This window comes from Ochlerotatus camptorhynchus, unplaced genomic scaffold, assembly GCF_037179485.1.
Source record: "Ochlerotatus camptorhynchus isolate MF236.1 unplaced genomic scaffold, CSIRO-AGI_Acam_v1.1 ptg000246l, whole genome shotgun sequence".
In the NCBI taxonomy this organism is placed as follows: domain Eukaryota; kingdom Metazoa; phylum Arthropoda; class Insecta; order Diptera; family Culicidae; genus Ochlerotatus; species Ochlerotatus camptorhynchus.
Window position 1 is genome coordinate 28,819 of NW_027040736.1, and position 21,635 is coordinate 50,453.

The window sequence follows — 21,635 nt, forward strand, 5'->3', positions numbered from 1 at the left end:
TCTTGAACTCCACCTTTTTCATTCCACCGAGAATCTTGTGTCCGACCGTTCCCTGGACGCAATAATCACCCCTATTCTGCATTTCGTTCAAAACTAAATTCTCATACAAAAAAAAAAATATTTTTTTTTGTATAGGAATTTTGTTTCGAAAGAAATGCAGAACTTAATACAGAAAAAACAGACTCACCCCTATTCTGTATTTCGTTCGAAACGAAATTCCTATACAAAAAAAAATCTTGTATGAGAATTTCGTTTCGAACGAAATGCAGAAATCTATATATATATTAGGCACCAGGTTAGTCGCCCATTTCGTCTTCCTCCTACAGTGAGAGGGCCAATGCTCCTTTCAAGGATTAATATGCACACAAACAACAGCAAAGGAGTCACAGGAGATTTGAATATTTTTTGAGTGCATGCCTCGGTGCATGCAGACATTTTCGGAAATTTACAGATACACTTTTGTATCGAGCTCCCACCGTTGATTTAAAAAAAAAATCTGGCATCCCTGCACAGAGCCTTTAATATAACTGCCCTTCAGAATGTTCCTCCGTTGCTTATTCCGACGGCTACGAGCATTCAACTCCGACAAACGAAGCGTTTTCGATCTGTCAGTCGAGAAAAAAAAGTCAAAAAAGTGCCTTTCAAAAAGTTTTGAAGACTGAAAAGTTATTTACAATTTTTTAATTATCCCCATTTGATGATTAATCGTACTATTTTTCATCTAAATGTGTACCAAATGCTTCCAAAAGTGTTAGTGAGCAAAAATAGCATTAAATAGTGTCGATTTCAATGTTTTCCCGGTCGTGAGCGGCAGAAGTCTGTTGCACCCATTTTCGCGATGAAGAAATCCTAGAATTTTTATTTTTTGTTCGTCTTACTCAATCCGACGGCGACGACAACGACGGCAGACAAGAAGAAGAAAGGCACCATCAAACCAAACGGGTCCGTGTCTGATGTGCGTTGATTGTGTGTGGTGTTTGTGTTTACGTAAAAAGAGTTGGAAAAACTGAAAGTGATTGTACAATAATTTTCGATCTGCGGGAAGAGTGAACGGAAAAAAAACATCAATTCATTAGGGAATTCCAAAGTAGAACAGGCGGAGGAACGGTTTGTGTTAAGGGGAGGGTTACCGGAACCCGATTGCCAGCTCCTGCAAGGGAGAACCACCCGGACAAAAGAGTGTTAAATTGGATTCCGAAAGCATATTCGGGGCGCCCCCGTCCGGGAGAATGATGGCCCCCTTCCGGCGCAAAAAATCCAACAAGGAGTTCCCGGTGAAGGTGTGCACGTACGACTCGGAGCTGGAGTTCCATCTCGAGGTGAGTGGTTCTGTGCTGAGCATTTTGTTTGATGTAGTGGGTGGATTCTATTTTTAATCGCTCGGATTATGCGCTGCTAATTATTGTTGCCAGCTTGATATTTTTAACTGTGCATTATTTTGCGTATTCTAGCACCGTGCCACCGGTGGCTTCCTGTTCGATCTAATTTGCCGCACAATCGGTCTCCGTGAGACGTGGTACTTTGGGCTGCGCTACGTCGACAAGAAGGGTTACAAAAGCTGGCTCAAAATGGACAAGAAAGTCCTGGATCAGCACATCAATCTCACCACGGAAGGTTGCGTGTTCATGTTCATGGCCAAATTCTTCCCGGAAAACGTCGCCGAAGAGCTGGTCCAAGAGGTCACCCAGCACATGTTTTTCCTGCAGATCAAGGAGGCGATACTCTCGATGGTAGTTTACTGTCCACCGGAGGCTTCCGTCCTACTGGCTTCCTACGCGGTGCAAGCTAAGGTATGCGATTATTGACTCGTTTGATTGGCCAATTAATAATTTGCTCTACCGGTTTTCAGTACGGCGATTTCGATGAGGCTGTCTGTAAGCCGGGCATGTTGATTAGTGAAAATTTATTACCGCAACGGGTGATCGATCAGTACCAGATGACTCCGCAGATGTGGGAAGAGCGAATCAAAACGTGGTACGCCGATCATCGCGGGATGTCCCGCGACGAAGCGGAGATGGAGTATCTCAAGATAGCACAGGATTTGGACATGTTTGGCGTTAACTACTTTCCCATTACGGTAAGGGGCTGCTCGTTGCATTTTAAACTTTCGTGTAATTTTAACATTGGAACTTCTTCTTTTAGAATAAGAAAAACACAGAAGTATACGTGGGCGTCACTGCGCTCGGTCTCAACATCTACAGCAAGGAGAACAAACTGACTCCGATGACCACCTTCCCGTGGAACGAAATCCGAAACATCAGTTTCGACGGGAAGAAATTCTTCGTCAAAACGAACGAAGAAAAGGGCAACGTAGCGACAACCTTCTACTCGGAGAAGGCTCGCAACAACAAGGAACTGCTTGATCTATGCGTGGGGAACCACGAGCTGTACATGAAGCGACGCAAACCGGACACGATGGAGATCCAGCAGATGAAAGCACAGGCAAAGGAGGAGAAACACCGGAGGCACATCGAGCGGAACAAGCTGGCGCGGGAGAAGCAGCTGCGCGAGGAAGCCGAACAGGAGAGGGCCAACATGGAGAAAAGACTGATGCAGCTGCAGGAGGAGATGGCTTCCGCCAATGAGGCGCTGGTAAGTTTGGAAATTTGGTGATTGTGGATTCCGTTTTGTTGCTCGCATTTGAGTAAGAAAGCTAGCGTCTATCATTGACGTGTTGAGAAATGTCGTTTGGGGAGGTCCTTCGGATTTTGTAGATACTTTATTGTTGACATAATCAATGGCTCAATTTTAAGGGAATTGAGAGGGTAATTTAAACTGAGTTCTAACGAGAATCCTGAAGATAATTCCAAGTATTTTGGTAGAAATTTTCTAAAGAAATTCAGTGATTCCAAACAGAATTCCAATGAAATTCTTATGTTTTTTTTTCAAGTAGTGAGAGCAGAACTCAAAGGTAATTCGGAGGATAATTTCATAGGAGTTTTGATAGAAATTTTAAGTTAAGAGAATCTATACAAATGCTTCACGAAACTATCCTTGGAATTCGCGTGAGTCTCTTCTCAGAGTTCCTTCGCAATTATACTGGGAAAATTCGATTTCATTGGTATTCTTCTCGGAATTACCTTGGAACTAACCCTTAAGAAAACACTAAGATTTATCTTCAGATTTTCTTTGGAATGTGACCCAGAACTATTTTGAATCTATCCTTAGAGTTCTTCTCATAAGGCCGGAATAAATTAATACTTTCACTTTTGTCACACCACATTCAAATCTAGCGTGGCACTTACTTACCTTACCAGTCAGGCTAAGGCCTTGATGTCCTCTGCTATCCGAAGAAGTCGTCTCCACTCTATTCGATCCATGGCCACACGTCGCCTTCTTGTTCCTGTTAGATCGCTTTCGAGAGTCATTTTAACTGAGTCGTCGTGCGGAATTCTTACGACGTGCCCAGCCCACCGTAGTCTCCCAATTTTTGCAGTGTAGACGATGGATGGTTCTCCCAGCAGCTGGAAAAAAATCGTGGTTCATTCGCCTCCTCCAAGTTCCGTCATCCATCTGCACTCCACCGTAGATGGTACGCCACACCTTCCGTTCGAAATCTTGGAGGGAAAAAGAAAGACTACTGTACTTGTCGAGTGACTAATGCAAACTGAGTTTATTGAAATCAAATTATTGCGGGTTACTTGGTTTTCACTCCTCCCTAATCCGTGATGCCTAAGAACTGGCGTAACTTAGCTTGCTTCAAAAGGGTCATCGGTTTCGTGAATCCATCCGCAGGTTGGTTTGCTGTCGAGATGTATTCGAGCTTCACTGTTTGCTGCTCCAATGCTTCGTGTACAAAATGGTAGCGAATACTAACATGCTTTGTTCTTGGATTATACGAACCATTGTTCGCGATGCTGATTGCCGACTGATTATCGCAGTAGATTGGCATTGCTTCAACTTCTGTTAGCTCCGAACGCAGATTCTTCCACCACATCGCCTCTTGAATGGCCCGCGAAAGTGCCATAAATTCCGCCTCGCATGATGAAAGGGCTACGGTTGGTTGCTTTTTCACATTCCAGGATATGGCAGCCCCTTGCATGGTGAACAAGTAACCTGTTGTCGATCTTCTGTCATCAGGATCTCCTCCCCAATCGGCATCGCTATACCCTTGAAGGCCTCCAGTATCGTCCTTAGTGTACAGCAACCTTTTCTGCGCTGTTCCCTTTAGGTATCGTATTATACGCTTGGTTGCTTCCCAATGTTGTCTACCAGAGTTGGCTGAGAATTGACTCACAGCATTCACAGCGTACGCAATATCTGCTCGACTAGTTTGCGCTACATATGACAAACAGCCAACTGCTTCCTTGAAGGGTACTCTTGACATCTGTGCTGCCTCCTCAGCCGTTTTAGGAGACATCGATTTATCTAGTCTCAGACTTGGATCTGCTGGTGTTGCTACAGGAGTAGCGTCCGTCATCCCAAAGCGCTGGATTATCTCTTGAATATAAGATTGTTGGTCCAACGAAAGATGTCCTTGCACTCGATCTCTGACAGTTCGAATTCCCAGGCAGTGTGAAGCTTCACCCAAGTCTTTCATTTGGAACTTCTTCATCAAAAATTTCTTCAGTTACTTCTTCAACGCCAGGTTGTTTGTAAATATCAGCAGATCATCTACGTATATCGTCACAAATAGCATAATGTCACCATCCAGGATCCAGTACAAGCACGTATCTACTTGTGATCGTTCGACTTTGGAATGCTTTTGCTGATCACGATTACATCTCGACTGATTATGAAATCGTTTCGCTCCATCGTATACACGATAGCCCTTGGTATCTTCGCAATATCAAATGAACACGCCTTTCTCCGCCTTTGGATCGAACTTGGATGCCGTTGGTCGTACCCCATGGCTCACTCCCGAACTCCGAAGGCTGAAAAGACAAAAGAGACCCGCCTAAGAAGATTTTCGAAAAACAAGAGTGTATCGCTGCGTGACCACTACGTGAAGCTGAACATAAGCTATAAATGCGTTAGCAAGAGATGTTATATTCGATATCAGACGGGCTTACAACGACGACTCAAATCCCATCCACAATCTTTTTGGGACTATGTCAAACAGCAACGTAACGAGTGTGACCTGCCTTCTTCAATGAAGTGGAATGCGATCGTAGCCTCTGAACCACAAGCCATATGTGACATGTATGCCTCGAAGTTTTCTAGGATTTTCTCCAACGAATTGCTATCCGATAGACAGATATCATCAGCATCCAGTAACACACAGCCGTCAGGGCTAGCTATGCCTGAAGTCACTGTCAACAATGATGCGATTATGGCAGCTGCACGTAAACTAAAAGTGTCAACGTGCTTAGGTCCCAATGGAATTCCGTCGGTGTTTTTGAAGAACTGCATTGACAGCTTGCTCGAGCCACTTTAAGTGATCTTCAGCTTGTCGCTTTCATCCGGAGTGTTTCCGTCCTGCTGGAAACGTGCATACATGTTTCCAAACTCTTTGAGCTTGTTGTGATGGACCAACTATTCTTTCATTGCTAGCAATTTTTAAGCCCAGACCAGCATGGTTTCATACCCGGTCGTTCGACCGCGTCAAACCTTTTATGTCTCACTTCTTACGTAACCGACAGTATGCTTGAACGAGCACAAACGGATGTACTATATTTGGACTTATCCACAGCATTCGATAAGGTCAACTATCAAATTGCTGTAGCGAAGCTTGAAAAGCTTGGAATTCATGGAACTCGTTTGGATTGGTTCCAGTCCTACTTGAACGGTCGTCGCTCGCAAGTAGTCATCGGCGAATCCACTTCAGCTTCATTTCCAATCAGTCAGAGATTCCGCAGGGAAGTCATCTTGGATCACTCATCTTCCTTTTATACTTCAACGATGTCAATGCAGTGCTGGACAGCTGGATGGACCAAGGCTTTCGTTTGCTGATGACTTCAAGCTTCGTTCTGAGGTTGACGCTCAGTTTCTACAACAACTTGATGCATTCGCTCATTGGTGCCAGATGAATCGTATGACCGTAAATCCTGCAAAATGCTCAGTTATTACGTTTTCTCGACTGAAAGATCCAAAACTTCATGATTATTCATTTTCTGGAGCACCACTGGTAAGAGTGAACGAAATCAAGGAGCACGTGTCGTTCGTAGTGAATAAAGCTTCAAAATCACCAGGCTTAATCTTCCGGTTAACAAAAGAGTTCACGGACATTTACTGTCTAAAGGCGCTCTACTGTGCATTAGTTCGGTCGACATTGGAGTACTGTTCGACTGTTTGGAGCCCTCACTACCAAAATGGAATCGAGAGAATAGAATCAGTGCAACGGCGGTTTGTTCGAGTCGCACTTCGTCGACTACCATGGCGGGATCCATTTCGTCTCCCAAACTACGAGCTCCGATGTCAGCTAATTCGTCTGGACACACTTAGTACACGAAGAGACGTTGCTAAGGCTATGCTGGTTTCTGATGTCTTGCTGGGTCGAATTGATTGTCCTGAAATCCTGCAACGAATCAACTTGTATGTGCGACCAAGATCTCTACGGAACAATGCGATGCTACGACCTCAACCTCACCGCACCAATTACGGAATGAACAGTGCCATTACTGGGATACAGAGAGTTTTCAACCGGGTTGCCAGTCAATTTGATTTTAACGTTTCGCGTGACTTGCTACGTGCTAGATTTCTTAATGTTTTTAGATAATTTGAAACATTTGTGTAGTTTTAATGAAAATTAATTTAGTTCATTGGCAACAACTTATCCATCATTGGGGCCTAGAAGCCTGTTGATGAAGAAATAATATACACATAATTAAATAAATTGTAGACACGAAAGTCCATGCGATGTTAAATAGCAGACACGAAAGGCACTCGAGAATGTCCTCGATATTCGAACAACACACATCACTCGATCCAGCGTCGCCTTGACCAATCGCGTCAGTTTATCCGGAAATCCGTACTCGTGCACAATTTGCCATAGCTGCTCTCGATCGATTGTGTCGTACGCAGATTTGATGAACAAATGATGAATCCCGCCTGGTATTGCCCCACGAACTCTCTTGCAAATGGGAGAGTACCTTGTAGGCGGCGCTCAGCAGTGTGATCGCGCGGTAGTTGCAGCAATCCAACTTGTCGCCCTTTTTATAGATTGGGCATACGACACCTTCCATCCACTCCTCCGGTAATATCTCCTCCTCCTTGGCATTTATCCAGTGCTCAACTTCTTGAAGATCAGGGGCTGATAGCCTGTCATCTTCTGCGCGTGCCGTACCACTTTCGTTTTATTTTGCATCACCGTTGAAGTGCTCGTTATAGTACCAGGGCCCCAAAAAGTGACTTTCAATCGAAAATCGTCCATCACTTTCAACTGAAAGTCATTCTGTCTTCTCTTCGAGCAGATCCCCGTCAACATCAACAGAACCACTTTCGGTCTTTGGCTTGACTCGTGTTCATTGTTTCTTTCATTGTCAAATGAACTTATTACTTTTGCATTGAAGCGAAGCTGTTCGATCCAAATTCGTGCAGTTGTTATGACTTTTGTTGCTTGTTCACTCGGTTCATTTAAGCGTATGCGCATAGATCTGTGCACGTGGATGTCAAATTTATCACTGTCAGGTGGTTTGTTTACTCATCAATATGGGTATTTTTTTTTAATCGGGGTGACGTCTAGAGATCGAAAATTGATATCCGACGCCATTTTGAAATCCAAGATGGCGGATTCCGATTTCAGATTAAGTGGGAAATACTGTCAAATACTCATAAATATAGGTATTTTCGGAATCGGGATGGCGTCTAGAGGCCGGAAATCAATATCTGACATAGTTGAATATGCTAATTTCAAATAACAGACTAAAATGGTAATTGTTCATACGATAGATGGAGTAGATGAAAGTCTAGAGTTGATAGTTCCGTTAGAGTACGGCAGTGTGAAAATTACATATAGATAGTAGATAGCGAGCTAGCACAACTTTTATGGAAGGTACAAATCGGTTTTTTCATCTCTACCATACTCCCCCTTTGGAGAGGGATGGTGAGGGGTGTCCAGGGGGGGGGGGTCACCACTGGCAAAAAGAGATGAACACCGTCCCGCTCAAGTACCAACGATGTGTTTGAAACAGTTCTACCGATTTTTACCGCACTTCAGTTGTTATTGGAAGGAAGGCATCCAGTCGTAGGTTTGGAAATTGCAGTTATTGTTTACTAATATCTGACGCCATTTTGAAATCCTATATGACGGCTTCCTATTTCATAAAAAATGGGAAATGCTGATGCCGTCCCATCAATATGGATATTTTTGGAATCGGAGTCACGTCTGGACATTGGAAATCAATATCCGACGCCATTTTATAATCCAAGACGGCGGCTTCCGATTTGCGGAAAAGTGTCAAATATCCTAAAATATGGTTATTTTCTGAATGGGGATGAGACGTAGAGCCGAAAATTGATATCACGCCGCCTTTAAATCCAAGATGGCGGCTTTGGTTCAGAAAAACTGTGAAATACTGTCAAATACCTATCAATGAGGGTTTTTTGGAATCGGGCTGGCTGACATCTAGAAGAAAGAAATCGATGTCCGACGCCATCTTGAAATTCAAGATTGTGGCTACCGATTTCATAAGAAGTGTCAAATAGCCTACAAATGGCATCGAATATCGATTTTCAGCATCTAGGCGTCGTCGTCGTTCCGAAAATACCCAGATCTTAGGGTATTTGACACTTTTTATGATCCGATGGCCGCCATATTGGATTCCAAAATGGCACCGGATATCGATTTTCGGCATTCACACGTTGTCACCATTCCGAAAATACCCATATTGTAGGGTATTTGACACTTTCTGAACCCTGATGGCCGCCATATTGGATTCCAAAGTGGTATCTGATATCGATTTTTGGCATCTACGCGTTGTCCCTGTTCCGAAAATAACCATATTGTAGGGTATTTGACACTTTTTCTGATACCCTATGGCCGCCATATTGGAGTCCAACATAGCATCGGATATCGATTTTGGGCAGCCACGCGTTGTCTGCGTTCCGGCTGTTTGCGGCTATTTGACACGTTTTATGAAACGTGAAAACCATCATCTTGGATTCCAAAATGGAGTCGAATATCGATTATCGGCATCCACGTTCCGAAAATACCCATATTGTAGGATAGTTGACACTTTCTGAATCCTGATGGCCGCCATATTGGATTTTTGGCATCTACGCGTTGTTCCTGTTCTGAAAATAACCATATCTTAGTGTATTTGACACTTCATAAAACCAATGGCCACTATCTTGAAATTCAAAATGGCGTTGGATATCGATTTTCAGCATTTACGCGAAAATACCCTATTGTAGGGTATTTGACACTTTTTCTGAAACCCGATGGTCGCCATTTTGGATTCCAAAATAACGTCGAATATCGATTTTCGGCACCTTCGCGTCGTCCCCGTTCCGAAAATACCCGTATTGTAGGGTATTTGGGACTTTCCCTGACCTCGATGGCTGCCATCTTGGACTCCAAAATGGCCTCGTTAATTTAATTTTCGTTTAATATAAAATAATATATTTTTACTACATATAATCCACAATATGTCGGGTCGTGACAAGTCGAATGAGCCCCGAATTGAAGTGAAAGTGTAAAAAACGAAGGAAGCAGTTTTCGATTTATTCATTGCGTCAATTGAAACAAGTCTTTGCTTCAAATGAAATGAACTGAAGCACTTGACGAATGAAACAAGTGATAGTCCAGTCATGTTTGAATAGAAGAATGTTCATCTTGACTCGATAACAAGAATCGTGTTTCACGACTTACACGAAAATGATATTGCTCGAAATGAAGCGATTCTGCGGAGAAATCAGTTTTCTTTTCTTTGTTTAGAAAATGCAGAACCCTGCATAGTACTGCTTCCACCACTCAATCCAATCCAATTCGTTCGTAAGAAGGCTATCGTCCAAGTCCTTGCACATATCGGCTTGCCTTTGCGCGAGAATTTCCGTGAGTCGTTTACGCTTTATAGATTTTCCATCGCCTCGCAATCTCGGTTTTCCTGATGGCGCTTCTTCCTTCGAAAAACCGAGTTTTGTCTGTTCCGCGCTTGTCTGTATCGCTCCACATTCAATCTCTTGCGGTGTTGCATCAGTTTTGCCCGTGCTGCATTCTTCTCCTCTACCAACAGTTTGCATTCGCCGTCAAACCAGTCATTTCTTCGGTCCGGGATCGCAATACCTAGTGCCACTGCAGCAGTACTACCTTCAGCCATCTTCAAGAGTAGTGCAGTAGTGCTCTTCCGTGGGTAGTGCAGCTTCCAGCTGCTGCGCGTAATCCTGGGCAAATTCGGCGTCCCGTAATTGCGTAATGTTGGGTCGCGGCGTTCGACTTCGACGGGTATTGTGCACCGTCTAGAGCTTTGAGCGCATGCATACTGCAACAAAGTAGTGGTCCGAATCTATGTTCGCACTGCGGAGAAGAATTACCCGTCGATTAGAACGTGATCGATTTGGTTTTCTGTGCGTTCGTTGGTCAGGTGATCTCCAGGTGGTTTTGTGGATATCCTTGCGGGAGAAAAAGGTACTTCGGACTATTATACCACGGGAGGCTGCCATGTTCACGACATGCAGGCTGTTTGACCCGATTGCCGGTCTGTACATTGCCTCCCGTCCTACTTGAGCGTTCATGTCGCCGATGACGATTTTGACGTCCCGTTGCGAACAGCCGCGTTGATGGCTGCCAACCAATCATGCGTTGGTGCATCTTATCCAGCACTACAAAGCCGGTTCCCAGCTCGTTGGTGGTGCCACAGCTCTGGTAGAAAGTTGCCACTCGATGTTCGCTTTTCCATACCTTTTGTCCCGTCTGTCCCGTCCAGCAAAGTTCCTACGGTGCTACGACTTCGAAGTTCGTCATAGATTAACCTATCGCAGCCCGAGAACCCGAGCGATTTGCAGTTCCATGTTCCGAGTTTCCAATCGTAGTCCTTATTTCGTCGCGTAGGTCTGTGCCGATTGTTCCGATCCGTATTTCTTTCTTCGGTATTTGCAACTTTTTTCCAGGCCAACTTGTTGGGCCTGCCCATCCCCCTGTCTCGCCGGGGGACCATCGTGCACAGCTCTGTTTAGAGTCCCACGCTGGCACTAGGATGCTGAACAGCCGCTTCTAACCTGAAGAACAGAAGCTCGGGTTTGGTGAAGCATTTCCTCTATCACCGTAGTTTGGTTACCGCGCCACTGTTCGCGTCGCACCTCTTCACTTTGCTATTGCCGGACTGGCAACATTACCCAGGCACAGGCTACGCCACCCAGCTGTGTCCATGTTTCAGCTAGTAGTACTTTGTTATCATATGACTCGGGGAGGCGTGAGGTAGGAACTTATGAGAACCAGAGCTAGGTATCCCGCTCCTTCCAGGTTGTCTACTAACCATTTGGTAGCCCCATACACCATACACATACCCCAAAGCCAGGCTTCCAGTGCGCGCGCTACCGTATGCGAGACGCAATACGAATAGTCTCATAATCATAGCAATCTCATGCGCAAGAGATTTGTAGCACTCTGTTTCTCTCTCTGCAGTTTTGTCGCATCTCACATTCTCGTAATGTCTGTGTGTCGCACTGCTTTGTTGGCACAGTATATTTCCGGATGTATGCGTTTCATGAGAACGAGTATCGTGCGACGTCGCGTGAGGCGAAGCTCATGCGCTTTTCTCAATGAGACGTCGCTAAGCGACGTCTCAATGCGACATCAAAATAACAAACTGGAACTGGAACAACTGGAAGACCAACTCGTGAAACGAGCGTGTGTTACAGAATCTTTTTTAATTTACTGGAAATTAAAACACACCAATATTAATTAACAACATAATTGTGTACAAAATTCAATTTCAAAAAGTCGTGAAACGCGATTTTCAATTATGTCTTTTAAAAGTAATGTGAAAAACGAGGATTTATTTGAAATAAATCTTGCAAGAAAGGAAGCTGTATGTAAGACGTGCGCGAAGAAAATTACGGACCTGAGAAAGTACAGCTACCAGCGGCATTACAAGGTTGTGCATAGAGCTTTGGCCATCCAGCTTGGAGTTATTCAGGAGGACGATGCACAGCCTTCTCCCCGAAAGGTACCCAAAATCGATATTCGCATGGATCAGCAAACGTACATGGGGTCAATGGTAGAACTTGTCACTACAAATGGCGTACCATTGAACGTATTCCGATATCCTGCATTTCAAAGAATAATTCGACCAATCGAAGAAGGTTAGTACCAGTACCTCACTCGCTGTTATCAATCTATAATCCAAGAACCATCTCGTATTCCGTCTTCGGTATTCTGTTTGCAATGGATTTCACAAAAAAAATAATGAGAAATTCATGTCGGACAGAGTGGAGAGTAGGGGTTTAAGGTCTGAGGTCTGAGGTCACGTGTTCGCCATTTTTGATGTTTTTTTAACTAGTGTTTGAACCCAATTATGTCGAATTTGGTAAAGATGATCGAAAAATCAAGCTGATAATCTTTTCTAATTATGCTGTGGAATTGTTAAAGTTCTGGGAGTTCTCAAATTTAAAAACTTGAGCTTTTAATCACCATTTCTGGCACCATATTTCAGTGACTTTATGCCTTTCTCTCAAAGTGTTTAGATGTTAGAGAAAAAGGATCGAGAATTCCTCCTGACAAAAGTTTTGCCCTAAGGATCATTTAAGCATAAAAAACATGTTTGTCTGTGATCTGTGTCTGAGTCTGTGGCAATGTCTAATATGCAGTTTAACAAACCATTCTATAAAAAATGCGTTTATGTGAAAGTGTAAATAGATATTATCGCTCGCTCATTTACATACATAAATCAACATCCTATACGAGTTGGCAACTTTTCCTAAGTATGATCCTTGAACTCGAGAGAATGTAAACACAAAAGTATGGGAAAACTGTCTATGTGGCGCGTTTAGTACTGTAGAAAACGCAAGGAGAAAACTGCTTGTCTTTTTATTCCAAGTTACGTAGTCTGAACGACTCATTGAATTTTGACGTAAAACTGCGTCTTTGTGGACTATACTGGAGTGCAAATCTAAAAAATGTGTGACGAAATGGAGTGTTTAGTATTGATCGCATGTAACTTTGTCATTTACAGATGAAATTAAAATCCACATACGCCAATCGATTCTAATTAACTCTACAAATCTGCTGAATATTGTCGCAAATCCCATAATTTTCAACTGTTAAGACACGTTCGAAATTCTGAAAATTTTGCCAAAAAAAATCCCATAGAGAAATGCAATTTTTAAAAATTCTTAAAAAACTGCGACTTTCTAATAGGTCCTTCATTGTTATATAAGATTATTTCATTCTAATTGTGATGAGCATTATATTCTTGTTTATAATCATATTGAAAATTTTATGAATATATGAATGTTCATAAATACCTAATCTTAGCCTTGCTCAGATTAGCCTTGAATGTCAGGAGGCAAACCATCTTTTTGTCGTTTTCTTATTGTTGTATTTTTATTCTATTTGTAATCTCTATTATTTTTATAAGTTTTCAATTTATTATTATTAACTGACAGAACCCCAAGCCATCAAAGCTTCCTCAAAGCCTCAAAGCTTCAAAATGCGTGTCGATTCATGGCTGGTTCTCGGCAATGCGATTATCAATCATTATGATTTAGCCAGCCAGGTAAAAACCCGATTTAACCTGTGGTTAACCATCCGGAATGGAATAACCTGGAAAAGTCCCGAGAAAAATGCGTGTCGATTCAAGTTGACATGACTGGTTCTCGGCAATTTAGTTACCAAATTTTAAGATTGATCAACTATTTGAAAGGTATGACTATCTACTTTCAAACCAAATATACAGATCGGTTGGATCTGTGTTTGGCCAGCTTGGACGAGAAAACCCGTAAGAGGTGGTTGTGCGGAAATTTGGATTTATCGGGAAAATAATTAATTCCTGAAAATAGACCTAGACATCCGTGATTTTCTCTAAACAGCAAACAATCATGAGCATAGAGGAAATATGCAATCACCATATCAATTCTGCTGAAAAGAACATTTGAATGTTATCCGGAATCACCGGAAAAATGGTCAATTCCTGAAAGTAGACTAAGAGATCCGCGATTTTCTCTAAATTGCAAGCAATCATGAGCATAGTAAAAATATACCACATGCATATCGATTCTACTATCGGGTGGCCAGCAAACGGTCCTGTGAAAATCCGGAATCACCGACAAAATGGTCAATTCTTGAAAGTAGACCTGGATATCCACGATTTTTTTGAAATTGCATACAATCATGACCATACAGCTGTGTTTGATAAAATAGCAGCGCATGCCGATTTTTATACAAAATGGTCAACTTTGACATGATGTAACTTTGTTAACTTATGATCAATTGAGCTGAAACGTTCGCCAAATAACTACAAATATGTTCAATTTTACGATTACAAAATATTAAATTTTTGGAAGCACCTGCCGGAAAGTGAGACACCAGGTAAAATGTATATCCAGAACATGTGCTCTGGAGACTAAATGTGATCAAACATGATCTTCTTTCGAAGGTCGTATGATTAGTATTGGCTCAAATAGCATTCTGACCACGTCCTGAAAGGCACTCGGAACATATAGGACGAGGTCATTGGTATCATGGCTCTCCCAATCTCTCTTTGTTATTATTATAATGGCTTTTTTATCATTATATTGGCAACACTAAAAGCGCTTCCTCACAACATGTTTTGGGACTCTCTGAGGGTGGTAGCACGTGGTTATTTAACGGTTAACGGTAAAACCGTTGAAAGCTTGACCTCAGACCTTAAATTATTCATCAGGCCTCAAATGGTAATCTCGCTTTCTTTTCGAAGGTTTGAAAATAAATCATTTAGATCCGGAATCAATCCATGCAGTCTTGGCCAATGTTGCAGAACAAATGAAAACCATCATTACGAACTCAATGAATGGAAAAATGATATGTTTAAAAATCGACACAGCATCACGAATGGACCGGGATTTCCTTGGGGTAAACGTCCAGTATGCAGACAACAAACACATTCAAGTTCGTACTCTAAATGTACTGGAACTTAAAGACAGACATACAGCCGAAAATCTAACAAACGAGATCATCAGTGTCATAGAACCGTTCGGGATAAACCTTCGATGTCTTCTGTGCGTGACGACGGATAACGCTAGCAATATGTGCGCCACTGTAAACCGATTAAAAATACGTCAAGAAATGGAAATCAATGATTTTGAAGCTATCCTGTATGGTGGTGGTAACGAGAAATCGTTAATGGAAGATGGCGATAGTGACAACGATGATGATGATGATGATGATGGTGATTGTGAGGAGGCCAATACAGACGGAAGTGATTCATTAACGACTCGGCGGGCTAAATTGGTGGAAGGAATTCTACAAGGAGTCAGGTGCGCTGAGCACACCCTGCAATTAGCAGTTTCGGACACTCTCAAAACTGTTAAATCACCGCTAATCAGCATTCGTAATGCTGTGAAAGTATTACGCAAGCAGCCATACAAAAAAATGTTCACCATGAGTAAGTGCTGCAGACCAAAACTTGACTGCCCCACAAGGTGGAACAGTACTTACACGATGATACAATCGATATTGAAGGAAAAGGATTTCATCGTTTCTCTTACCGACAAAGAAGAACAGCAAGTCATAAGCGACAAGGATTGGGAATTTACGGAAACATTTCTGATTATGTTCAAACCAGTAGCTGAGGCTACGGTCAAGCTACAGAATCCACAAGTGACATTTGGAGATCTGTTCTTGATGTGGGAAAAGTGTTGTTTTGTTTTGAGAACGATGGAAAGCGACCTAGCTACTACACTCTCATCAAACATGGATAAGAGGCGTCAGATGGTTATGACCAACAAAGTTTTCCTAGCGGCAATTTTCGTTGATCAAAGGATTAACTTTAAAAATAGCCCATTCATAACGAACGAACAAAGAGATGTGGCTTTGGTAAGCGAAATGTACAATCAAGTTGTGGTTTATTTGCTTGTTAATATGCTTTTTTTCAATTCCATAGGAATTCTTGATGCTAACCTGGTTGAAATTGCGAGACCTTACCGGGAGCTTTCCATCTCCGTCTACGTCCCAACAGAGAGATAACGTTCCAAAAGATGCATTTGAAGCATACTTGCAGTCTTTGGATGATACGAACAATAATAAAGAGGAATCTGAAATTATCGACGAGCTGAACAACTTGTCTCGATTGCCAAGGTTGAAGCTGCAAACCATCGATGGAAAAGAGGAGACAATTTTGGAATGGTGGCTTAAATCAAAAGCTACCAAGCCAAATTTGGTTTCTTTAGTTTCGACTATCCTGGCGATCCCGTGCACGCAAGTTAGCGTTGAACGCACTTTCAGTGCCTTGCCGATTGTTCTAACCAAGTTTAGAGCTCAGTTGAAAGAGGAGACACTCAACAATATTTTATTCATTCGCCTTAACACTGATCTGTTGAAAATGGTGGATTTCTGTAAAACCTAAAAAGAAACACATTTTGACGATGTGCCTAATGAATTATGTTATTCAAATAAATTGTTTGCTAGTATAAATGCATTTTCGTTTTTATCAAAAAGAGAGAAAGTGCTTCCGACCATGAATGGGTTCAATTGATCTTCACTTGTTTATGATATATGTATATACTTGTTTAAAGAACTTTCAATTAAAACACAAACGCACCTACCACTTCCCCCCTTTATTTTTTTTATTTAAAAGCCTCTTTAATAATGCTTTTGAGGTGATGTGAAACCGTCACCTTGACCATTTGCGCACTTTAAGTGTATAGCAAATGAAATTTTATGTCACCTGAATTTGCTTCCCGATTATCGGCTGATATTCATATCGATATTGAGTCACTCTTCGTTCAGAATAACCTTGGAAACTCAGTTGCTGCTGTAGAAAGTATTGTTTATTGACAGGTATTCAATAAAATTCCTGAAGCAAGAAGCTTAGCAACAATCCGTTTTACAGATATGACACAACTTTTTCCTAAATTTATTACATTAACCTTAATCCAGCACTTCGTACCTACGTACACTGTTGTACAAAGTTGATCGGACAAAGGTCGTTCTCATACAAACTAGCCAAGTTTAACATGTTGTAAATGTGTTCTGTTATGATCAATTGAGCTGAAATTTTGACGCAAAACTACAAATATGTTGAAATTCACGTGTAAGAAAGACCAAATTTTTCGAAGCACCTGCTGGAAGGTGACAATAAAATTAAAATTTGTGCATAGCTGATCGGATAAAGGTCAATGGAAAAGCAAGTTTTGAGTCAAAATTCCAGCTCAATTGATCATCACAGAACAAATTTACAACACGTTAAACTTGGTTAATTTTTAAGTGTAGACTTGTGTGTATGTAATTAGAAGTCACCACCAACGTTTTTGCAGCAAATTACACTTCTTCTTTATCTTTTTCTTGGGGCCTCCCTTAGCTCAGTCGGTAAAGGCGCAGCTACAAAGCAAGACCATGCTGGAGGTGGCTGGGTTCGATTCCCGGTCCGGTCTAGGAATTTTTCGGGTTGGAAAATTTCTCGACTTCCCTGGGCATATAGAAGTATGATTGGACTTGCCACACAATTATACTAATGCAAAAATGGTACAGGCATCGAAAGCTCTCAATTAATAACTGTGGAAGTGCATCTAGAACACTAAGTTGAGAGCACGCAATAAGCTAATATGCGATATTCAATAAGCTTGAAATGCGAAGAAGAAGAAGAACACTTCTGCGTTGAAAACAATCCCTTAAAATAGTGTTCACTGAAGCCAGAGAAAATACAAATATTAATCTTCAGAGTTCTATCATTACAAGCGTATTGATATGATCGGTCAAGTCAGACCGAAACGTGACATTTTTTTTTTGATTTCGAGAAAAACGAATTTAAAGTTGGCTGTTTAATATTGTGTCTTATGTAATGCGACAAATCATTTGACCTTTTTCTCTTGCTACTCTAATTTTTCTAATCTGGCTGAAAAAGTGAAATGTAGCTGGGGGAATTCTTGATCCTATGATATCATTAACTCATTTTTTGTTTTTATTTTGCTACTTAGTCCCTTCTGACTTAACGCCGACCATATGATCTTGTATAGTAAAATATAGTGCTGTTTTACATTCAAAATTGTCCATTTATATTTTTAGTGGTCTGAGTAAAAGTATTTTGAGGGAATTTTTTTAGCGCGGCAGTCTAATTTGGTGCAAATGCGCAAAAGCTTGTTTATTTTTCCACCAAGTGGGCTGAAAGCTTCAGAGGCTTCCAAAAAATATATTTTAGAAGATTTCCGCATAAGAACTTGTTGAAGGACACATAGTTCCAGAGATATTCCGGTATTATTTGGGGTGCTAACATGCTAAGGGTATCTCAACTACAGTAAGGTTGCCATCCACCGCTCACGTAGTCTTCCTTTACCTTCCTTTAGCATCCTTTCGACAAGCAATTGCGTCTTCCTAGGAGCATGAGTGGTGATCTTACGGTGATTCCAGTATATCTCTGGAACCATGTGTTGAGCCTGCTTGAATCTATGCTAGAAGATATTTCTGGAACCATCTAAAAACTTCACTTCATTTCAAAAGCCACATGTGAAAAGGGCTCACAAGTCTTCTGTGAACAAACCCTTGTAGTCCCTTCTCTCGTCACCCGACAACATCACATATGATGGGACCGCGAGAGTCAAGGCATGCGAAACAGCGCACGGCGATGGCGCCCTGAGAAAGCGCATTGAGATGTTTCAATGAAATAGTTGCATGTGATTGAATACATGTGTCGCATTGAGAGAGCAATGCGATGAGAGAAAAAAAATTGAAACGCTCGAATTTGTTGAGAGCGTGTAGCTTGTCGCGCGCATCGTTCTGGTTTCTCTTTTGTACAATTAATGTAGCACACCATGGATTTGAGAGTCATGCGACGTTCTGTCTCACAGCTCGCTGTCGCATTTGTGTACGCGTGAGATTTCCGGAAGCCTGCCCAAAGCTATTAATTCACGGAATCAAACTGAACTGTTAAGCATCCGTTATTTCAAATTCTACCCATTTCCAGCGCCGAAGCGAGGAAGCGGCCGAACTGCTCGCCGAGAAGAACCGCCTAGCCGAAGAGGAAGCCCTGCTGCTCTCCCACAAAGCGCTGGAGGTCGAGCAGGAAATCAGTCGGATGCGGATGACGGCCCGCAAAACCGAAGAGGAAAAGGTCTACCTGGAGCGGAAAACGCAGGAAGCCGAACTGCTGACGGCCCAGATGATCGAAGAATCGCGCAAGCGGGTCATGGAAACGGAGAAGCTCAAGAACGAGCTAATCCACGCCCGGGTCGCCGAGAAGGAAGCCAAGGAAAAGCTGCTCAACTTTCTGAGCCGGACATCGACGGAGTCGATTTTTATAACGCCGTCCTCGTCGCCGGAAACGCCGGCCCTGGAGAGCAATACGTACGACCTGCTGGCGGACGGGGACATGGATCAGCTGTCGCTGGAAATCGAGAAGGAAAGGTAGGTGGCAGCGAAACACATTCAAGTTTGTTCCGGGATTAATTCCAAGGGGAAATTCGATATTTTCCGGCAGGGTGGAGTACCTGACGAAATCGAAACAGGTGCAGAACCAGCTGAAGGAGCTCCGCTCGGAGATCGAACAGCTCAAGATCGGCGAGAAGCAGTCGCCCCTCGACAAGATCAACGCCCAGCAGATACGTCTAGGTGAGAACAAGTATTCCACCCTGAAGAAGCTCAAATCGGGCTCGACGAAAGCACGAGTAGCGTTTTTTGAGGAATTGTAAGTGACTAGAGTGTACATCTACATACACACATACCTACCTACATTTTATAATACGCCTGCTTTAAAGAGTTCTTGACTTTTCTATTACTGATTGTGGAAGATGGGCTTCTGGCCGTCGTCTCTCTCGTCTCGTGCGTTGTGGCTGTAGAAACACGTTTTGTTTTGCTGCATCGAGTTTACTTTTTTCTGGATTGTTGAGTTCTTTTTTTTTTTGTATTCTGATTTCTGTATGCCTATAGAAGTGTTTGTATTGTATTGTTTATGTAGGTAGATTTCCTTTGATTGCGGTACTTGTTTTCTACTTGTTAGAAGGTATCGGAATATTTTGTATAGTGACCATCGAAACGAAACGAAAAAAATGGTCAACAACTCTCTGTCTAGAACGAAGTGGAAGGGAGCAATCAGGGCCGTTAGACTGCGTTCCTGCCTCCAGCAGATTAAGGAATCAAAACGTAACAAATGGTGTCATTTTGCACTGTCGACTTACAAAGCGTGTAAAGTTTCATGACCGTACTATTCTCCTCGTTGCCAAAATATGTTATTCTCTTTCACGTAAATACGTTAGGTTCGTAGTGATTCAGCAACACTGTGTATACTGTTAGGTTAATGTCATCAGGCAGAAACATCTCTATGTAGTAGCCTCGATCATAAGTAGACAACTTAGAAATGTATTTTATTTATGCTATTACGTTACTTTTTTTACATTTTAGTGAACACTAGTGACAATTAGATGTATTTTATCATATTTTCGTCAGATTGCATCCTAGACTTTGTTGTTATTTAAACATCAAATTCATCATCGTAGTACTCTCACATTCATTAGACATTGGTGCGTAGCAATACCTATACAAACAGAAACAGGAAGAATTCCTTCTCTATTACCTATAATCTAGTAGCAATCCATCCATATTATTGTTAATCCGGTCTAAATACATTTAATTCAGAGAAAGATCAGAGGAAAACCGTTGTTTTATACACCGCAATCGACAACTACATTAAGCCAACCAACGGAAAGTCATTCAATAAATAACTACTTTCTCAGTCAGTACATTTCTTAGTTTGAACATGTTGTTGATCAGTTTCACCATCCGTTTTCGTTCTATCATCATCTGTCATCATCTTATCGCGCAGTCTCACCCATTTTGGTCGAAGGTAAATGGTTCTGTTTGTATTTGTGTGCTTGCTTGTATTTGTTCGCCCTCCTCTCTGGTATCTATTGTATTGTTTTCTAACTAATTGTTTCTTTATTTTTTAGTGTTTTCCCCTCTCCTTCCATACTGCCACTGTTTTGTTTCGTGTGGTTGGGTTTTCTGTTTCTGTCATCATTTTGTTTGCTTCACGCCCTTCATTTCTAAGCAGCAGCTGCGGAACTATGTCGCTTCGACCTACTTGTGTGCAGCCAGCATTCACTGCAAATCAATCAAGCTTTAAATTTTTCCGTTTTCTTGAAATTTCCCAAACAGAGACCCGGAGGAATCGATAGCGTAGCGTTTCCCGGAATCATCACGCCCCGGAGGATGATTCCCAAGGAAGAAAACAAATCCATTCAATCTCGCATACTCTCACAATTGCCAACCTGCTGCTACCTATCTTTAGCTAGGGATGTAACAAAACAAAAAACTAGTTGAAAGAGATTGATCGATTCGACGACGGGTCGATCGGGAAGACAAGTGCCTGCGTATTAAGCTGTCGTTTCTTATGGAACGCGGTCAATACTGATTATACGACTACCAGCTGGTCAAGCGCCCATACTGGGTTGCCAAGGATGGCGTCAAATTTTTACTCACTAGGTATGACATAAACGGACAGTTTCGATACGCTTTTGGAATTATTTTTATTTTAGCTGTGAATAAACCACTTTTTTTTTAAACGTAGCCGATCGACCTTTTCTGGAAATTGATACGAAAGAAAGTACCGTTCTAGGGCAGAGCGCATATT

The 21,635-nt window shown here is 42.1% G+C and overlaps 1 protein-coding gene across 3 annotated transcripts; it reads left to right on the top strand.

Annotated features, from left to right (window-relative positions):
• Positions 1 to 648: 648 nt before the first annotated feature.
• On the top strand, positions 649 to 21,300 carry Mer (ezrin/radixin/moesin family protein merlin). 3 transcript variants are annotated; one of them, XM_065226164.1, is made up of 7 exons: positions 649 to 1,319; positions 1,452 to 1,790; positions 1,850 to 2,077; positions 2,143 to 2,592; positions 18,975 to 19,414; positions 19,488 to 19,694; positions 21,161 to 21,300. In XM_065226164.1, exons 1-7 carry the CDS (start codon positions 1,230 to 1,232, stop codon positions 21,183 to 21,185), a joined length of 1,779 nt encoding a protein of 592 aa, XP_065082236.1. In that variant the 5' UTR covers positions 649 to 1,229; the 3' UTR covers positions 21,186 to 21,300. The 3 variants fall into 3 exon arrangements, with proteins under 3 accessions (XP_065082236.1, XP_065082238.1, XP_065082237.1); XM_065226166.1 differs by having other exon boundaries at positions 19,488 to 19,618; XM_065226165.1 differs by lacking the exon at positions 21,161 to 21,300 and having other exon boundaries at positions 19,488 to 19,698.
• The last annotated feature ends 335 nt before the right edge of the window (positions 21,301 to 21,635 follow it).

Coding starts and splice junctions, on each gene's coding strand:
- Mer (XM_065226164.1), top strand. CDS start 1,230: ATGATGGCCCCCTTCCGGCGCAAAAAATCCAACAAGGAGTTCCCGGTG. Junction 1,320..1,451: donor AGCTGGAGTTCCATCTCGAG/GTGAGTGGTTCT, acceptor TGCGTATTCTAG/CACCGTGCCACCGGTGGCTT. Junction 2,593..18,974: donor CTTCCGCCAATGAGGCGCTG/GTAAGTTTGGAA, acceptor ACCCATTTCCAG/CGCCGAAGCGAGGAAGCGGC.